The 19,504-nt window shown below is 40.7% G+C and overlaps 1 protein-coding gene across 4 annotated transcripts in view; it reads right to left on the reverse strand.

Moving 5' to 3' along the window:
* Positions 1-8,012: 8,012 nt before the first annotated feature.
* LOC124788197 overlaps positions 8,013-19,504 on the reverse strand; it is a 144,357-nt gene continuing 132,865 nt past the window's right edge. For 3 of the 4 annotated variants that reach the window (XM_047255373.1, XM_047255374.1, XM_047255376.1), the window contains 2 exons: positions 14,903-15,074; positions 8,013-8,538 (listed from right to left, as the gene is read on the reverse strand). In XM_047255373.1, the coding sequence (XP_047111329.1) occupies positions 8,276-8,538; positions 14,903-15,074 (435 nt within the window). In that variant the 3' untranslated portion in view covers positions 8,013-8,275. Of the gene's footprint in view, positions 8,539-14,902; positions 15,075-19,504 lie in introns of those variants that run through there. The other variant, XM_047255377.1, reaches the window with a different exon arrangement.

Below are 19,504 nucleotides of genomic sequence, written 5' to 3' on the forward strand. Positions count from 1 at the left end.
TGCAAGACAACAACCATCTGCACGAACAGTTCAATGACATTTACAGCAACATGAACTATCAGCTCGGAGACCATGGCTGCAGTTACCCTTGGTGCTGTATTACAGGCAGGAGCGCCTGCAATGGTGAACTCAACGACGAACCCGGGTGCACGAGTGGCGAAACGTCATTTTTTCAGATGAATCCAGGTTCTGTTTACAGCATCATGATGGTCGCATCTGTGTTTGCTGACATCGTGGTGAACGCACATCAGAAGCATGTATTCGTCATTGCCATACTGGCGTATAACCCGGCGTGATGGTATGGGGTGCCACTGGTTACACGTCTCGGTCAACTCTTGTTCGCGTTGACGGCACTTTGAACAGTGGACGTTACATTTCAGATGTGTTACGATCCATGGCTCTACGCTTCATTCAATCCCTGTGAAACCCTACATTTCAGCAGGATAATGCACGACTGTATGTTGCAGGTCCTATATGACTGCTGCCCTGGCCAGCACATTCTCCAGATCTCTCACCAATTGAAAACGTCTGGCCAATGGTGGCCGAGCAACTGGCTCGTCACAATACGCCAGTCACTACTCTTGATGAACTGTGGTATTGTGTTGAAGCTGCATGGGCAGCTGTACCTGTACACGCCATCCAAGCTCTGTTTGACTCAATGCCCAGGCGTATCAAGGCCGTTATTACTTCCAGAGGTGGTGGTTCTTGGTACTGATTTCTCAGGATCTATGCACCTAAATCGTGTGTCATCTGCATTTCTTTTTGGTGTAGCAATTTTAATGGCCAGTAGTGTAAGTAGCCTATGCCAGATATATCGTAATTTCAAATATTTTTAAAAGAAGAGTGATTTTAACTGCACGCACAGAATCCTAACAAACTGATTTCTTTTTACATATTTTAGTCCCAAACATAACACATTGTATACAAAAACATAAGAAGTTCATTCAGTTAATCAGCTGATATGTTGTTCACCTATACAAGAATCAATAGCACACATGGTATCGGTTATTTCTATAAAAAAAGGTAATGTTAAAGGAGTGTGTCCTATTACGCCATGCTGGTCTCAAGATTGGTAAGGTAATCAACAATGCTGGATGTACCCTCATAAAGTCATAAGTGGGAACATGTAATGCACCCAGGAACATTGTCAAACATGATCACTTTGGTGGTCCAGCTGTTATGGTGAGGGAGGTATAAAGCTGCAGGGATGTACTGGTCTCCAAAATTTTGAATAAGGTACACTCGCTACTCAGTCTTATTGTGACACTATTCTCCTTCCTTGTGTGTGTATTTTCAGGAGTGCATTTTTATGCATGACAGTGTACAGCGGCATTGACAGTGCAGATGGAGGAGCTTTTGGAATGAGAGGATATTTGGTGAATCAACCAGTTTCCATTTCCCCGACTTAAATCAAATCAAGCATGTCTGAGATGCATTGGCAAGACATATTGTACCCAACATGTCCACATGCACTAGTGATCATCCAGCAGCTGTCAGATGCGCTTGTGGTGGAATGGAAACCCTACATGAGAACTCCTTATCAACCTCATGACGAGCATGGGAGCACATCACATAGCTGTCATCCTTGGTAATCACATGTCCTACCTTTGTGATGTCCAGGGCACCATCATGAATCTTGGTGACTTCAATTAATTATTGTCTTTGAATAAAAATATCATTTATGTTCACCTCATTGTGTATTTTTTTCAGTCACTTTCTGTACTGTACTGTATCAGTTCTTTCTGTATATAATCCAAGTTTCATCAAGCTATATCACTTGGCGATGACACATATCATGAAAGTTACTTTCATCCTTAAGTTTTGCACACCAGTGTAGTTGAAACAATAGCTTGCACAACAAAATACTGTAACACATACAAATCTGTAGACTTAAAACAAAAGTCATGCAATATATTCCATCATGAATAAGGAAACTTGTATATTGAAGAAAGGATGAAATTCTAAATATCAGAAAGGAAATTAGAAGGACAAGTGGAATAGCAGTAGACACACTATGTTTATCAGAACATCACATGGAAATCACTGAAATTGACAAGATTCCTCTATAGCGATAATATCATACTAGTGTATACAGAAGCAAGAAAATGACGAGTAACTATGTGTAAGAAAATTTTCTACAGGCCCTACAATCTATAGTTTAACATATATTGTGTCCTTGGATGCTATGCTGTAGTGCTGGATCTGAAAACACAAGATTGTGGTAATACTGGGACTTCAGAAGGTAGCAGCAGGGATTATATTCAGTGTCATTTGGCAGCTAGAGAAAGTTCTGAAGATTCATTATTTGTGCAGGCTTCTATCTGATCATACTGTGCATGGACACTTTAGAGTTTTCAATTTCCAGCTTTGGATTGTTTCCCACATTAAGGTCCACTGATGATTGAAGGTCATAGATATAGGAAACTTGTTCTTATTTACAACTACCTTTATGTGATTTCCACAAAGTAAAGGAAAATAGTAAATGGTTTATCTGACAGTGGCGGTTAGTGTAAGACCCAAAGAAATGACACCTCATAGATATAATTATTAAAAACCTAATGATTTACTGCTGAAGCATTTTTTTAAATGTCCCAAAGTTGGACATGCTCCAAAAATAAAGTGGAGCTTATATAATACTAGGTACAAAAGGCTGGTTAAAATCTGAAATTAACAGCAGTGAGATTTTTGCATAAATCTGGGTGTATATTGAAGGGATGTCATACTAGGAAATGGAAGTGGTGTGTTTTTCCTAGCAGACAATGAAGTCAAATCCACTGAGATAGATATTCAAGCTGTATGTGAGATTATCTGGGCAAGGCTCAGTATCATGGGTGGCCATCAACATATAACTGCTTCTCTATATTAGCCACCTAGTCACTTATCTGGCGAGCATTCCTTGCTTAGCAAATGTCCAGGTAAAATATTACAATATTATTCCTACTGAACCTCTCGGTGTGGTGTTATGTTTACCTGACTTCCTGGATTGGCCTCAGATAATGTGGAGACGCTTGTCAAGCTGCCACAGAGAAATTATTCTCCCAGAACGATTGACCTCTGGTGATGTGGAGGTTGCTGTGGAGATGATTATTCTCGCTGCATTTCAGGCCAACATGTTGTCACCCTGTAGTATTGTTGGTGGCCCAGGCCTGTAACAAGGTGATTGTAGGATTGACCCTACTTTGCGTAGAAGGAACTTGCACACTGCCAGATTCTCTCCCACAAAAGCAGAATTTCAATGTCTTTTTGCAGCAGCCGAGCTAAATACAGCATCAGGAGGCACAGAATAGCTTTCAGCATTCAATTCTGCACCCTCTGCAGTGTCGAGATGTGTGAATCAGCATTCTTTCTCAAACCACAGCTGCATACTATAGCACTGGGTTTGGGTTGATTTGGGGGGGGGGGAGGAAACCAAACTGCAAGGTCATTGGTCTCATAGGATCAGGGAAGGATGGGGAAGGAAGTCAGCTGTGTCCTTTCAGAGGAACCATCCCGCATTTGCCTGAGGCAATTTAGGGAAATCGCAGAAAATCTAAATCAGGATGGCTGGACGTGGGATTGAACCGTCATCCTCCTGAATGCGAGTACAGTGTGCTGACCACTGCACCACCTCGCTCAGTGCTATAGCACTGGTCTGACCAGTGTTAGAGCATAATGCCATGGCGCAGAGGCAGCAACAGCTGTGGATTAAGAAGGGGATACAGGATGTGGAGATGCCAGCGCTCTGCTATGTTATATATATGTGGGGTCCAGGTGAGCGTTCCGTCAAGGATCTCCCTGAAGTATTTTGCAGTCTTTGTCCATGGAATGGAGCCTCCCACGATGTTGACAAGTGTCAGATCTGGTGGCAGATTCCTTCAGGTGAAGGCTACTGCCTGGCTCTTGGCTGCATTGAACTTAGTTGCCACTTCATCGCTTCTTTTCCAATTGCATCATACCTGACTTGCAGGTAGCATCTCATTGTTTGGACATTTATGCTGCAAGTGAACAGCAATGTATAATCATCACAAAGGGCCTACTGTACATGCACCAACTGTGGTGACAGCAGAGTATAGGGAGTACAGCAAAGTGCTAAGTATAAACCCATGCGATACCCACTCATGTATCTGGTGTTGAGTGGATGACCCATCATCTGCCCTCACATGGAAGGTCCTCTCAGCAAGGCAGGACTGAAGGAGGACCATGTGTGATGTCAGTATCCTGTGCACAAAGAGTTTGTACGTGAGGCCATTATGCCATACAGGATCGAAAGCCCTGGAGACATCGAGGAGCACTACCCCAAGGTACTTCCTTGTTACCAGTGCCCTCATCGCTGGTTCCACCAGTCACAACCGCTAGGGAGAGGTGGAGAGGTCTCTCCAAAACCCAGACTATTTGTCTCATATGATACTCTCTTGCATGACATGTAGCATCAGCTCCCTAGTGTTACCACTTCCGCGTGTTTCCATGCAGAGGGGTAGACATCCGACCAAAGTATGTGATTGAAAGCATCGGCTAATGGCTGATGGAATCACAGTGGAAGGTTCTTCAGCAGGTGATTGTTGATGCTGTCGCTGCCTCCTGCTCTCCTGGCATTCAGAGAATCAAGTTGAGATGTTATTTCTTCCTTTGTGATTTGGCTGTATGTCATATTCTTCTACCCTGGCAGCCAGAAAGGTGGACAGTTGCTCTTCAGTCTGGCAGCTGTGTTTCTCATTGATGACATCGGCCACCATCATGAAGTTTTCTATGAATGCATCAGCTAGTAGTACACTTGTCTTACCATCTGGCTCACAGATAACGTCATGGCCAACCTGCAGCAACGGAATGCACTGTGGCACAGGAAGCTTTTTGTGACTCTCCAGGTACTGCCATTACCAGAGTTTAGGGTGGACACAGTGTCTGCCCAAACTTGGTTCCTGTGCTCCTCTACAGCTGTCTTATTCTCCTGTCTCATGCAGTAAACCCAGTGTTTCATGTCTGGTTGGCGAGTGAGCTGTCATTTATGGAACAGCCATTTCTTATCAGTGGTTGTCACTAGTATGAGGGGCAGCAGTTGGTGTGAGAAGTCTCATGGTCATTGTGGTGACCTCAGAGTGGCTGTATCTTTAACTATTCTGCAGTTGAAGAAGTCTAGCACTATGTCAGCCTCCTCTTCCCCTGGGTCAGGTGCATTGTCCAGTAGGTCTATCACTTCTGTTTGGTAGCACTCACTGTTCATGCTTCGGCAACTTGGATGGCTGGCAGGTAGCATAGCTCTAGTCACATCCATGTGGAAGATCACAGGGGCAAGGTCAGATAACAGGATGTTTTTTGTCATAGCAGTAGTAAATTTCCCAATGCCCTTCAGGAAGGGAGGGGGAGGATGTTGAACACATCTGACAGGCCTCTGTTGTCTGGAAAGATATGGAGCGTTCTAAAGGATACAGGGTTACAGGACCATTCCAGTGTGCTGAGCCCATTGTAACTGGTAAGGGGTGACTTCCATTCCATGTTCTTTGCATTAAAATCACTGGCAATGAAAAGTCGCCCCCATACACAGCAGAGAGTTGAAGCCCACGTACTGGAGCAGTCCCTTTGGCTGTCGACAGAATGTGATGAAGAAAATATTTTCAGTGGTAGTGTTGGCAGCCACCCTGTGGCTTCCAGCATGGCAAGCACTGACAGTATGAGTTGATGGTGCCACAGTTTGGTTTTGATGTAGACTGATGTGCTGCCTCTTGTTGTTAACCTGTCAGTGAAGTAGGAATTACATTGACCCTGGGTTAAGGAAGGTTTCCTTTACTGTAGGAGCTTACAAAATTTTCCTTGCTGTGGCCAGAGATTAAATGTATAGATTGTTAAACCATGTACATAGCTGTTATTCATGGTGCATCTAGTTTCTTGCAGCACTGGCCTAGGGGACTGCCATGAGTGTGTTGACAAGGATTGTAAGTTGATGCATAAGTTGGTTCAGTGACTGCAAGAGTGATTTAAGCTCATTTGTGTTCTGTCTTGGGACAGCAGCAGCTGGGGCAGCTACCTCCAGTGCTGGGGTGGCAGGTTGTGACTGGGTGACTGCTACTGGCTGAGAAACACGCTTCATGGTCTTTGGTGATTCTTTTAAATGTCTTGAAGCTTAAAGCAATAGTCAGTTCAGAATGGTGGAAGACAACTCTAACTAGGCTGAAAGCCTAAACTCTAACTAGGCTGAAAGCCTAAACTTCCATAGTCAAGATATGGAACTCACTGCCAGATTTTGGCTGGACTGTCCCACCATATCCACCATACAGAACAGAACCTGATGTAGCACTTTCAGCTCATAAGCTATTGTCAAAGCTATAAGACAGTGGCTAGCCGCAGTTGGCTCAAGTCTTTATGAGTTCAGCATGCTGGCTATTATTCACCATTAGCAAAGATGGTGGTGAATATGTGGGAAAACAGCGGGATGTAGCTGAAATACTACTACTTTTAACTGTGTTACTGTACTGGTGAATCTGCTGTAGTTTCCATTAAAATCAGTTTTTTAATGATCCTGGTATTCATTCATCAGGTACCTGCAATAAGAATACTTTATTAAGTGGATAGCAACAATTTTGCAGAGGCATCTTCAAACTCCCTGGATTTCTTTCTCTTACTTCCTACCTCAGTGCACTTCTTCTTTAATGGTATTTGCTTTTAATAATAAAATTCAGTTTCCCCTGAACTGTGATCTATGCACCACAAGACAAGACAAACAAGTAAATTTCATGCTGACCTAGCTTTCTAATCTAAAATTCAGAGTGAAGTTCTGTATTTTGGTGCAAAGGTGTTTGACTGGCACCCATCTGAAGTAAAGCAAGAAGTTAAAAATCCCAATAAATTGAAAAAAATTAAGAATATTGGTACTTTATTTGACACACCACCTACAAATTATTTCATTGTATAGATTCATAGACTGAAGATAACTGGTACCAGCACTATTAGTAACAGTGCAATGTCTTATTTTGCCATATATAAATTGATAAAGTATGCACTCTGTGATAAAATGGGTATCAGGAATATTGTTCCTATCAGACATCACTCAGAAAACTAGAATTTTTGCTGAAAAGTGAAGAACAACCAATTGTTGGTGTGGCACTTCTTTCAGCTTTCTTTTATTAAAATAAAATGTATTCTTAAATGATTTACTTTATAAAACAATAGAAAAGGTTAGATTGCTATTTGTCACATAGAAGAGGTGTTGAGTGGAAGACAGGCACAATTAGAAAGACTATTAGGTCTGTTCAGCTATCAGATATAGGAACTCACACACATGCACGGCCACCATCATCTATGGGCTGAGCATGCCACCTAACATGATGTTCTTAAATTTGATAACTGCTTTACACCCTGTGCCATGAGGATTATTCCCACCAGTACCACCTTTTCTCAAGTGCACAGGTGAGAAATCCCCCCGAAACATATCTTTTGGTCATGTAACACCTTTGGCCTCAACCTTTGCTAGTCCATGTTCTCCATCTCCTCTCTACTGTCTTTCCTACTCCTGCCCAATCGTCACATATGCCTTCTATACTCTGAGCGAACCTGCATAGTCCTTCCCCTTCTCTACTTCTCTCTTCTCCCCCTTTTGCCATTACAGCAAAAACTCGCATTGCTGCACCAACCCCACCAGATCACTGCACATGCCTACAGGGAGTACTAGCATCATCCTCCATCCATACCCTCCTATCCTTCACCCTCTCCATCCTATGCCTCATCTCTAGCCCCTACTACCTATCCCAGCAAAATCCTGCCACCTCAGATGTAGTTGCAGTCAGGCCTTAGTGCCTGGAGATGACAGTGGCCGTGTGTGTGAGCTGTGCGTGTGTGAAATTGTGTGAGTGTCTTTGTCTAGTGAAAGGCTAAGTCCAACAGCTGAATATATCTAACAGTATTTTTCAGTGTGCCTGTCTGCCATCCAACACTTACTCTATGTGGTGAGTAGCAGCTTAACCTTCTCTACTGGTGTTATTCAATCTTAGATTTTCCATTGTTTGAAACTCTGTAACACCTATACATAAAAGAAAACAATAACATTCTGTAGTAAAATAATTTATTAAATACTAGATTAATGGGATCACAGCTCAGACAAACTTCTCAAAGAAGTTTTCAAAATATTTACAAAATTCACTCTTTACATAAATAATGAACACAACAAGCATAAGTCCAATGTCACTATATAAAGTAAAAGTTTTAGGCAGCTTCTGGATCTACAGTGACATTTAGGAATATTATCACAAGGAATCTGCCTTTTTTCATGCAAAATTATGCTGGTGAAATGCTGAAGCTATTTTATAGCTTAGTTGGTAATGCTCTTATTGCCTTCAAAATCCACAGGAGGATTAACTATATGATATTTAATAGTGCTCCTGTTGTTGTTATGTTTGCAGTTTTGTTGCACTGCCACTGAATTTGTTACTATTTGTTCACTTATTTCATTTTTTTTCCTTCGCCTCCAATATATGCACATGAACCATGCAGCTGTTGGCACAAGAACCATGATTACAGGAATCAGAAAGAGAAGATGGACAGACCCATCAACTCCTTGCCCAAGAACAGGATCTGAAAGAAACATCAGTATTTAATAAAGTTAGTCATATAATAACTGCTCAACCTTAAGGTTTACATTTGACAAGTTCTATTTTTCCTAACAACTTTATGTGAAAAGCTTATTTATGAGGTCTTCATATACTGATTACTATGACTATTCACATTCTGTTCAGTGCTGCAGCCCTGTCATTTTGTCCATTGGTCATGTTGGCATTAACTGTGTAATCAGGAGGTCAAAACCCTCCAAAAATCATCTACAATCGATTCAAACAAATTTTCACTCTTATTTTAAGTTTACAAGAAGTTGTTTGTCTAGTGTTACATTTCAGGTCTTCATCTTTATTCCATTGTTCAATTAGTATAGACATTTATAGTATGAAGGATATCTTTTATATCAAGCTATACTAATGTCTATGTGTAAGACCTTTTCTTCAAAGCTGTGGGTTTCTTGAAGTGTCAGAATCTCAACTTACACTGCAAAAACTGTTTGCTGTTTGGAGGGTACTTCCGGTTTTAAAACGGACATATGGTTAATTTTCAATTGAAGTGAGAATGTGTTTTATTACTTTTAAAAGCCCAATTCTGTAGCTCATTTTAAGTTTCAATTTGCATTTATGCTTGTTGGGGATGTATTCCAGTGCAAATGTGCATAATTGGTAACATCGATGAGTATTTGGAGTATGTTGGTCAGCATGAACTGCAGCTGTGACATTTCATCATCAGCTGATGTGGCTCAAGCATTATTATATACCATTGCATACCTGTGTGTTTACAAAGGCAATACATACCATTGAAGCATTTGATTGTGACCAGCTTATCGGTGCCAGACACATGGGACCCACTGTCTCATACAGGCACTGTGCTTCTCATGTGCTACTATGTCAAGGAACTACTGTGAGTACCTTAACTCAGGGAAGACTGCCACTGCCAGAGTCATCTACTGCGGGAAACAATTGTTGCTGACAAGGGTCATTGTTGATTATCATGGATTGTAGTACTGGATAAATGAGCAACAATACGATAGACTGATTTCTTCTGGGTGGGCACCACAGCCTTGCTAAATTCAAAGAAAGAAATCATTTCCAGCAGGTTGTTTAGTAAAAGTAAATTATTTGTGTAGTCCTATGGGCCAGTGTTGCACTTTGGCTCATTTTCAAGGCCACTGCATAATAAACAGTCAGAAACCACACAATGCAACTCTTCACAGTCCAACCACATATGTAGACATCGTGCAGGTCCGTGATGTTATCTTCACTTGGCTCACCTGGCTGAAGACTGTAATGAACTCATAAATAGACTTGGATCCTTTGTAGCTATGATGAGATGGTTATGGCTTTATGGTGTTTAATTATTTCATGGATTTCCAACACTCTTCCAAAGCCAGTTTTCTGCTGTTCAATAGCCAGCCGCGGTGGCCGTGCGGTTTTGGCGCTGCAGACTGGAACCGCAGGACTGCTACGGTCGCAGGTTCGAATCCTGCCTCGGGCATGGGTGTGTGTGATGTCCTTAGGTTAGTTAGGTTTAAGTAGTTCTAAGTTCTAGGGGACTTATGACCTAAGATGTTGAGTCCCATAGTGCTCAGAGCCATTTGAACCATCTGCTGTTCAATGGACAATCATTATCATTGATCTGATGTCAGCAAACTGAATTGCATTATGGAACCATCATGGTTGATAAGTGTGCTCTTGTGTGTTGGCTACTCTTCTGTTTACAACAAACTGTCCTCCACTGTTATTTTGATAATGTGTGTTGACAATATGATGAGTGAAGATCAAAATTATTGAAACATAATACAAACTATTAATGTAACAGATTTTGGGTGTTTTAATATGTCTCTTTTTTAATTATTTACGAATTGTTGAGAACTGCCTGTTGGAAAGTTCCTTTAGACAGTTGGCTGGGCTATTGAAGGAAACTAACATTGCACATTACTCAGTTTTTGAACCTAATGGAAGTTCTAAACCAGAAGCTTGGTTCAGACAATTCTGTGATACTAATTTCTTGACCTTTTCTACTGGATGGAGAATATTAGAGGCCCCCTCAACAGATCAGGTGTGGACAACACCAAGGAAGTTACTACTTGCATAGCAGAGTATGTGTGGTGCGCACATGGGGACCTTTTTAGGTTAGAGGAATTCTTTTGTATCGTCAAAGATGAATCAGTTGCCAAATTTGAAGATGGATCAGCCACATTTTTCTCAGAGGAGAATATTCATCTTTATACACTGTAAAGAGAAAAATTTGTAAGGTGATATCAGTAAACTGCAGGAAGTCCATTTTGAGATCCCACAGTTAGTATTGCTAGTTCAAGGTAATACTGTCCACGTATTATTAGGAAGAAAGTTAACTGAAACCAAAAGTAAACAATAATGAAAACCTAAATTTGGACTGGATTATATACTGCTAACCACTAAAATTGCAGCACCAGAAATGTTACCAAATAACAAAATTTTACTTAATGTGTGTATACAGTATGGACGGAAGAGTACTTGATTAAATTTACAAGGGATTTTGGGCTATAAAGGGTGCAAAATGTAGTAAATACAATTACCATTTCTGCCCACAACTATGGCTTTAATCCAGCTGGATATTGCATCAAATTGACCTTGGGTGATAGATGTGGGTAAGTCACTGCTGCTTCAACTCTATGCTACAGATCATCAGTCATAGTGACTGGTGAGTGGTGGAATGCCAGTCTCTTGACAACCCACAACCTGATCTTTTCACTGTATGAGAGATCTGGAGAACATACTGGCCAGGGTATCCATCAAACACCCTTAGAGAGGAGATGGCAGGACCGTACAACATGCAGCCTTATGCTGTCTTGTTTAAAGATAATGTCAAGGAGACCTTGAAGATAGATAAACATATAATGGCTACTGTCCAGAATACCAGCCATGGGAACCATGTAGTGTACACAATGCAATTCCATATCATCACACAAGGTTCTCAGCCCTTATGAGAATAAGAAATGCAATCAAGTATTGTTTGTTTGCATCAGAGCTACCAAACACAGGAAAGTCCATCATGATTCTGTATGCAGAACTGGGATTCCTCTGAAAAGATGAGGTGATGCCACTTCTCTGTTCAATGTTGGGACTGAGTCCACCACAGTCTACATCTACATCTACATACTCCACAAGACATTGTACCACGTGTGGTGGAGGGAACCCTGAATTACTACCCATCATTTCCTTTCCTGTTCCACTTGCAATTAGAGCAAGGGAGAAATGATTGCCTATATGCCTCAATATGAGCCCTATCTTATCTTATCTTATCTTCATGGTTCTTACACAAAACCTACATTGGCTGCAGTAGAATTGTTCTCCAGTCACCTTCAAATGCCAGTTCTCTAAATTTTCCGAAAAGCATTCTTCAAAAATTATGTCGGCTTCCCTCCAGGGATTCTCATTTGAGTTCCCAAAGCATCTCTGTAATACTTGCATGTTCTTAGAATCTACCACTAACAATTCTAGCATCTCATCTCTTAATTTATTTAATGTCTTCCTTTAACCAACCTGGTGCTGATCCTGAACACTCAAGCAATACTGAAGAATAGACCTGCACTAGTATCCTACATGCAGCCTCCTTTACAGATGAATCACAATGAACCAAAGTCGACCATTTGCTTCCCTTCTAAAGTCGACCATTTGCTTCCCTTCTAGAATCCTTATGCTTTTCATTTCGTATCACTCTGCAACATTAAGCCCAGATATTTAAATGATTTGACTATGTCAAGCAGCACACTATTAATGCTGTATTTGAATATTATGAGTTTGTTTTTCCTACTCATCTGCAATAACTTCCATGTTTCTACATTTCGAGCTAGCAGCCATTCATCACAAGATCTAGAGGCAGTGCACCTCTCTTTGCTGCTATTTCAAGAGAAGCTACAACAATGCTCATTATGCTGGCAATACAGACATAGTCTCCCTGTCCATGTGGATACTTGTCTTGCTGGAAACAAGCACATTTCATGCCTCAAGGTATGTGACATGGCTCTAAGATCCCGCACAACCTAGTGAACAATAAGTCTGTCCTTGCGGGCGCTAGTTGTGCAGTGCCACTGAATCCTGCACTGTGTTGATTATGGCTCACTGAACCCCTAGCACAAGTCTTGGGATCCTCATCAAACTGAGCAGCAATACTGCAAATCGATAAACCACAGTCTACATAGGCTGCAATTCTGCTGCTGTCAAATTCTGAAATGTGTTGGTACACATTTCTTATTCTTAAACACAAGGTATAATATATTCTTCTCCCAAAAAACCAATACCCAAATGTGATTTCTGTGTGAGAAATCCACTGCATTAACTTTCCTTGTATGGTGGAAGTGTGTTTATTTCTGCAAAAAATTCTATAGTATCTAGTTAGGCCATTACAGATTCTAAATCTGAAGTATGAATGAATTTAAGCACCAAAGTTACTTTCATAAACCTCTGTCTCAAGAGTTGCATTTGCAGCACACTTCATAGAAACCTCATACAATATTGAGAATAAGTTTTTTGTTGATGCTATTGTAATTGGAGAAAAATAAAACTTACCCATTATAGAATGAGAGAGTAATGTTATTAAAACTGAGTCCATATAATTCAATTTAGGAGAGATTGTACTGGATGCAATGTCAGAAATTACTTTGAGCTGATAGTTGCAGAACCAACTTTGAGGGTGTCTTAGTGTTAGACCTCATCACAACTAAAGTTTTCTGAACAATTAACATGGAGGAGTATATTATTAATCATGAGCCTGTTATAGCATTAATGACAAAATGTATACAAGAATATTAAGAAAATAATTTTCTTAGCAAGAGCAACAAGATACAAATTGTAGAGACAGTTCATTCCAAACAAGTTGGTTAACATATTGCTTTCTCAGACATATATTTCATGAAATTACCACAATAAGAGGTTACAGAGGTTTACTGACAATAATTCTTCACAGAAATCATTCACAAGTAGAACAGGGATTTGGGGGGGGGGGGGGGTTGGAGGAGAAGGATGTAGTGTAGCCACAAGTACACTCTTCCACACACCATTCAGGTGGCTTGTGGAGCACAGACTTAGATATAGATGAAAATAATTTACACTTCTGTTTGTAGACAAGATACATACAACATTAATTTCTTGTCAATATTTGTTTGCCTCTAATACTAATACAGCATCTTTTATGTGATAGTTAGATGTGCAAAAAATGAATGTCACCATTCACCTGACAGATGAAGTAATCCATGATTCTACCAGAATATTTAGATGCAGAAATCATTGTGCATGAAATGAAGTTTATTAAAATATACTTCTACATTACTATGCTAACAGAATGTACTCTTACCTTGTCTGTCATTTATGTCATTGTGCCTTGTAATTGTACCTTGTGATTCATTTGATTAATCATGATATTTCTAAAACAAAATTTGTGATTCAAGCCCCAATTCATTCCCTTATATTTTAGTCAATTCGAGCAATTTCAATCTGTTTCACTGATTAGTTCAAATGAAAAATATAAATTATATCATGATTTGCATTTCAGATTAAACTTATAGCCTTTCAAGTAAATGGCTGGCATAGTCAGTTTACAGAACAGCCTGTGTTACAGGCTTACCATCACTAGTATGATAATGCTCTATTCAGACAAACATTCACCTGGCGTCCTTGGAAAACAGTCCATCCATTTATCCATCCATCCATTCCAGTGCCCTATATCCAGCCAATGATAGTATGCTCCAGTTTCACAGAGAACAAAACCTGTATACAGGCTATTATTATGTTGGGGCCACCATTCCCAATGGCGAATCCACTGCCAGCACCCTGCACCCACAACCCCTTCTTAAGAGGGATCTGTGTACTCCTTCTTTCAGCATCTGGTGTTAAGCAGGTAGTCAAATATGACATTGTTTTTCAGTTTGCGCATCATGTAACTGAGGCAGAACCTGGGAACCAGCCTGTATTTACCGAAGTGAATGTGGAAAACTGTCTGAAAACCACAAACAGACTAGCTGGCACACCATTTCCTATCATTAATCATTGAGGCTGAGCTGATCTGGAGCCAACATGCCTCCCTGTGAGCTGGAAGCATGTGCTTTAACGCACTCAGGTATCAGGGCAGGTCTTTGGATACAGTATCTAAACTAAGTGAATTAATTGTTCTGTTTAGCCAGATACATTAATTGCTGTTTTTCCAAATGTGGAGCAGGCCATGACATGCCAATGGGACCCATTATTACTAAATACAATATTTCAGATTATGTGAGTTTACTTTGTCTCTGCAACAGAGTAAAGCTATCTTGAGATGAATGTCATCATAGTAGATGTTAGAATTTTATTCGTTAGATAAAGTTATCGTAAAAATAAATTTTTTATAGATATAAAATATAACATACTATTAGAAGTCCTTGGAAGCACTGTCAAATGAACTTCTCTATAGACAAAACCTCTTGAGTTAGTTACCACACAAGCATAATCACGAGAATCCTTTTGTTGAGCAGCAGGAAGATTGAGTTTACCAATGTAAGTATCTTCTGATATAGCTAATTGTCCACTGGAGTTAAGTGCCTGAAATTGATAGAGAGATAAGATTTTTGTGAACAGTTACAATTGCAAGAAACTTTCGAAGCTTAATATCAGTAATGAATATATCTATGCAGGCAAGAATAATATCTTCCAATGATTTCTCTATTACAACACATTCAGAGGAAAGCTCACTATGTTCCAAACATCCCTTAAGGAACATATGATTCTGGGTGTGCTAACGGCAAGCACCTTTGAGATCTAAGACAGTTCTGGAGGGTTAAAGTTTGAGAAGTTGATGTCCCTCTCAGTGGGTTGCCCTACAATATCTATAAAGTGTGTACATTCCATAGCCCATAGCAAGAACTCTGAAGCAGGATGATGGAACATCTAACATTACAAAGAGAGGGGAATCTTGTCTTAAATTATTCGCTCACAAAGGTTGTAGAAATGTAAGGGAAAAAGAATAAACTTCAAGCAGTCATAACTGTAATTGCAACAGCATGGTCATCCATGTAAGGCAGTTGAACCCAATAAAAGAACACAAGAATTCAGTTCTTTTAAACAGATGTCAGTATAAATCAGACAGACCAAAATAAAGGAAAATCTAGGAATTGTCAGAATACATTTTCAACTGGAATAGAGAAAAAGAGACATTTGAAAAGCTGTCACCTTCCTTCATAGAACTGTGAAATAACTGAAAAGAAACAGGAATGAGATGAATGTGGAAGCAAGTGAAACTGAAGAAGATGTAGTTTCGTAGACCTTCAACATGATTGTGCTTCTGGATTCCCTAAAAATGTGGTATACCCATATGAACCAAATCCTCTAAAACCACAAAAAAACGAATAAATTCCCAGGCTACAGGCATAATTAAAATTGTGCTGAACAGTCCAAAGAATCCTGTAATTCAGTAACAGACTTGTAAACATATGAGACTGCAATTCTGATTGAGCACTAGTTTGGAAAATAAATGTTTTGAACTTTGTAAAGCAATCAGACAGGGTACTAATAACAATTAGCATAAGTAACTGAAAATAACTACATGTAGAGATTTCAGTATTGATTTCATCTCAGGTAGTTCTGATTGAGGGTGCCTTGAATTACAAATGTCCAGCTTTGGTTTGATGCCCACAGTAACATTCCCAGTAAGAACAGGACGTAGTACAACAGCAGAACAGGATGTAGTGCAACAGCAGCTGATACTTTATTTCTAAATCGAACTTTTTTTCATGACACACACGTGAGATCCATAATGAATGGGTTATCTGACCATATAGTTAAAATGATAACAATAAAACATATACTCATCAAACATTTTCAACTCAAGAGAGAAAATTAAAATTTCACAGAATTATAAGTGCTGACTCGGTGGCACTGTTCAAGTACAGTTTACAGAATGAAAACTGGGAACAAGATTACACAGGAAATACAATACATGAGAAATTTAGTTACTCCCCAAAAATCTTCTTCAAATGTGTAACAGTTGTGATACTAAATGTAGCACTTCTGCTACTAAATGTAACTGGGTTTTCTCTTTTGATGACAGTCAATTTTCAGGATGAGCATTCTAAAGCATTCTGTCAGGGTGAAAATATTAAATTAATCAATTTTTCTCTCTTAACAACATGTGGGCAGGGTGGGTTCTTCCTTGGCTCGGGTATGAGGTAGAATGAAACAGCATTTTTACATAAGATAACTTTTATTGAAAGTTTCATACAACTGTATCTTACTGGATGTTCTGGTTCGGAGAACGGCAGCTGTGTCGTTTGCGTAGCCTTCTGCTGCAGCAGCGGCGGCGGCGGCGGCGTCTGATTACGCGTAGCAGTGTGTGTCTCGTGTTGCTGTCTCGCCCAGCTGACTAGAGACACGCAGCGCGAGGTGGCCTGTTTAATTATTGCAAGCAAAGTTGTGCATCGGATGGTGATACCTTGGATGTGGCATTCCAGTGTTTCTCTTCTCTAAGTGGCCGCATGTGTTGTGCATCGGCCAGCGGAGCGGCGCGGCAGGGGAAGGCCAGTATCGCGGACTCGAACCACGGACTCCCGCTTGCCAGTCTTCGGCTGTCAGGTCTTCATCCCAGCTCACAGGTGACTGCTGATGTGAGGCCGCCTCCTTCCCGTCCTCACGAGTCGCTACTCTTCTCTTCTTCCTTCGTCTCTCATCTCTCGTGTGTCGGGCCAACTGCGTCTCGCGTATTTATTCACTTCAGTTTACTGGAGGTGAACGACTTCACGGTCATTGCCTCTTCTGTCACATTGAGGAGCTTCTCGAAGAATCTTCTTAACATTGGTCATTGGCTTTTGGAATGTAGGCGAGGGCCTTTGCTCACATGCGACAACTGAGAAACACGTGAGCCGGTCGGGCGATGCCCTGACGGCTGAATCGACAGTGCCCACTTATGTGGAACTCGCTGACTTCACGGTCATTGTCTCTTCTGTTCTGCTGTTCTGCCCACTGTTTGCCAGTATGTAACTCTCTAAACTAAACCAAGTTTTTCATTTACATTCCAATTTCTACTTCACTTTGATTTCACTAATTTATTTACTTAAGTTACTCACCATAGCTAGATAGTGTGAAAAGTGATCTATAATTGTAAGAACATACTTATTACCAGCAAGTGTTTTATGATATGGCCCATAGAGATCCAGTCCACAGATTTGAAATGGACATGAAGCCTCGGGGAGCCTCTGTAAGGGTATTTTTGAACGAGAAAGTTCAGCTCGTTGTGCGCACGCAATGCAATTACGAACGTACTGCGCAACATCTTGCTTTCTGGTTTGCCACCAAAATCACTCTGCTACGCGTCTTTCGGTTGTCTGCTGTCCACCGTGTCCTGCAAGGATATGATCGTGGGACTCTGCCATTATTTCTTGTCTAAGGTGTTGGGGAACAACAATTCGCGGTCCAAATTTTGTTTTACGGCACAGTACACCATCTTCAAAGCAAAATTGTTTTTGAGTTGCGTATTTTTTGCATTCTGTATCCTCATCTTGTGCCTTTCTCCAGTCCTCAGTATCTCGGCCTGTTGCTTCCAAAAGTGCTATTTTCTGACTTAGACAATCTGCATTCGTGTGTTTTTTGCCTGGTTTATGGATAACTTCGAAATCCATTTCGGAAAGACATAGGGCCCAACGGGTGAGACGACTAGATGGATCCTTTAACCCAAGCAACCATTTTAAAGCTGCGTGGTCTGTAATAACCTTGAATTTCCTACCATACAAGTAGCATTTAAAGTATTTGATGCCATAAATAACAATTAACAATTCTTTCTCCGTTGTGGAATAATTTATTTCTGCCGTTGTTAGTTGTCTCGAAGCGTAGGCTATGGGGTGTTCCGTGCCATTAATATTCTGACTCAAAACAACTCCTACTGAATGACCTCTTGCGTCACATGATAAAATAAATTCTTTATTATAATCTGGGTAGGCTAATACTGGACTGTGTGTTAACTTATCTTTAAGGGTTTGAAATGCTGATTCACAATCTTCAGACCAATGAAATTTTGCACCCTTTTTCAATAATTGGGTTAAGGGTATGCGGAGGGAAAGGTAGCAGTTTCTAGGGCTAGGAATGCAACAAATGGGCATCAGGGCCAGTGAGTTGATGCAGCACACAACGAGTGACATGGAGGCATGGATTAGGAGGGGGTGACTAGACAGAGGAAGTGGAGATTGTTTGGTAGAGGGTGTGGGTGCAATGGGTTAGCATAGATTAAGGCCAGGAGGGTTATGAGAGTGAAGGATGTGTTGCACAGATAGCTCCCATCTGTGTAATGCAGAAAAGCAAGTGATGCAGGAAAGGATCCAGATGGAATGGGCTGTGAAGCAGCCATTGAACTCAAGCATGTTGTGCTCATTAGGATGCGGTCTACTCTCTTCTTGGCCACTGTTTGGCAGTAGCCACTCATTCTGGTAGACAGCTGCTTTGTGGTCATCTCCGCGTAAAATGCTGTGCAGAAACTGCAGCAGAGTTTGTATGTGACATGGCTGCTTTCAGGTGTGACCATGCCTCTGATGGGAAAGGACAAGCCAGGATCAAAAAATCTTGCACTAGAAAGAGAAAACATTACTTAATGCAGATTGCTGCCATTTGGCTGTTGTGGACATGAAACCAAAGCTGGCCATCAGTAATTCTAGGTACCCTTACTCAGAACTATGCAAGATCAAACCAACACTGATGCAATTACTTACCAGTTATTCCAATAAGCTTATCCATCTCTAAATGCTTAATGAAGTTGAAAACATTTTCTGTTTGGGCCAACTAACTGTCAGAACTGCTGCATTGTATGTCTCCATGTCTATTACTGAAATACAACACTCAAAGAGCTGTTTCTTGCAGGATTCACTGAAGTCTTATGTCCTAGAACTCTATTCTACTTTGTGTGTATGTTGTCACTCCCTGTGCCTTCACTTATGTGACATTATCTTGTATGCATCTAGGTGTATCTGTCCAGTTTGTGTAATTTCCAAATA

Source organism: Schistocerca piceifrons, chromosome 3, assembly GCF_021461385.2.
Source record: "Schistocerca piceifrons isolate TAMUIC-IGC-003096 chromosome 3, iqSchPice1.1, whole genome shotgun sequence".
In the NCBI taxonomy this organism is placed as follows: domain Eukaryota; kingdom Metazoa; phylum Arthropoda; class Insecta; order Orthoptera; family Acrididae; genus Schistocerca; species Schistocerca piceifrons.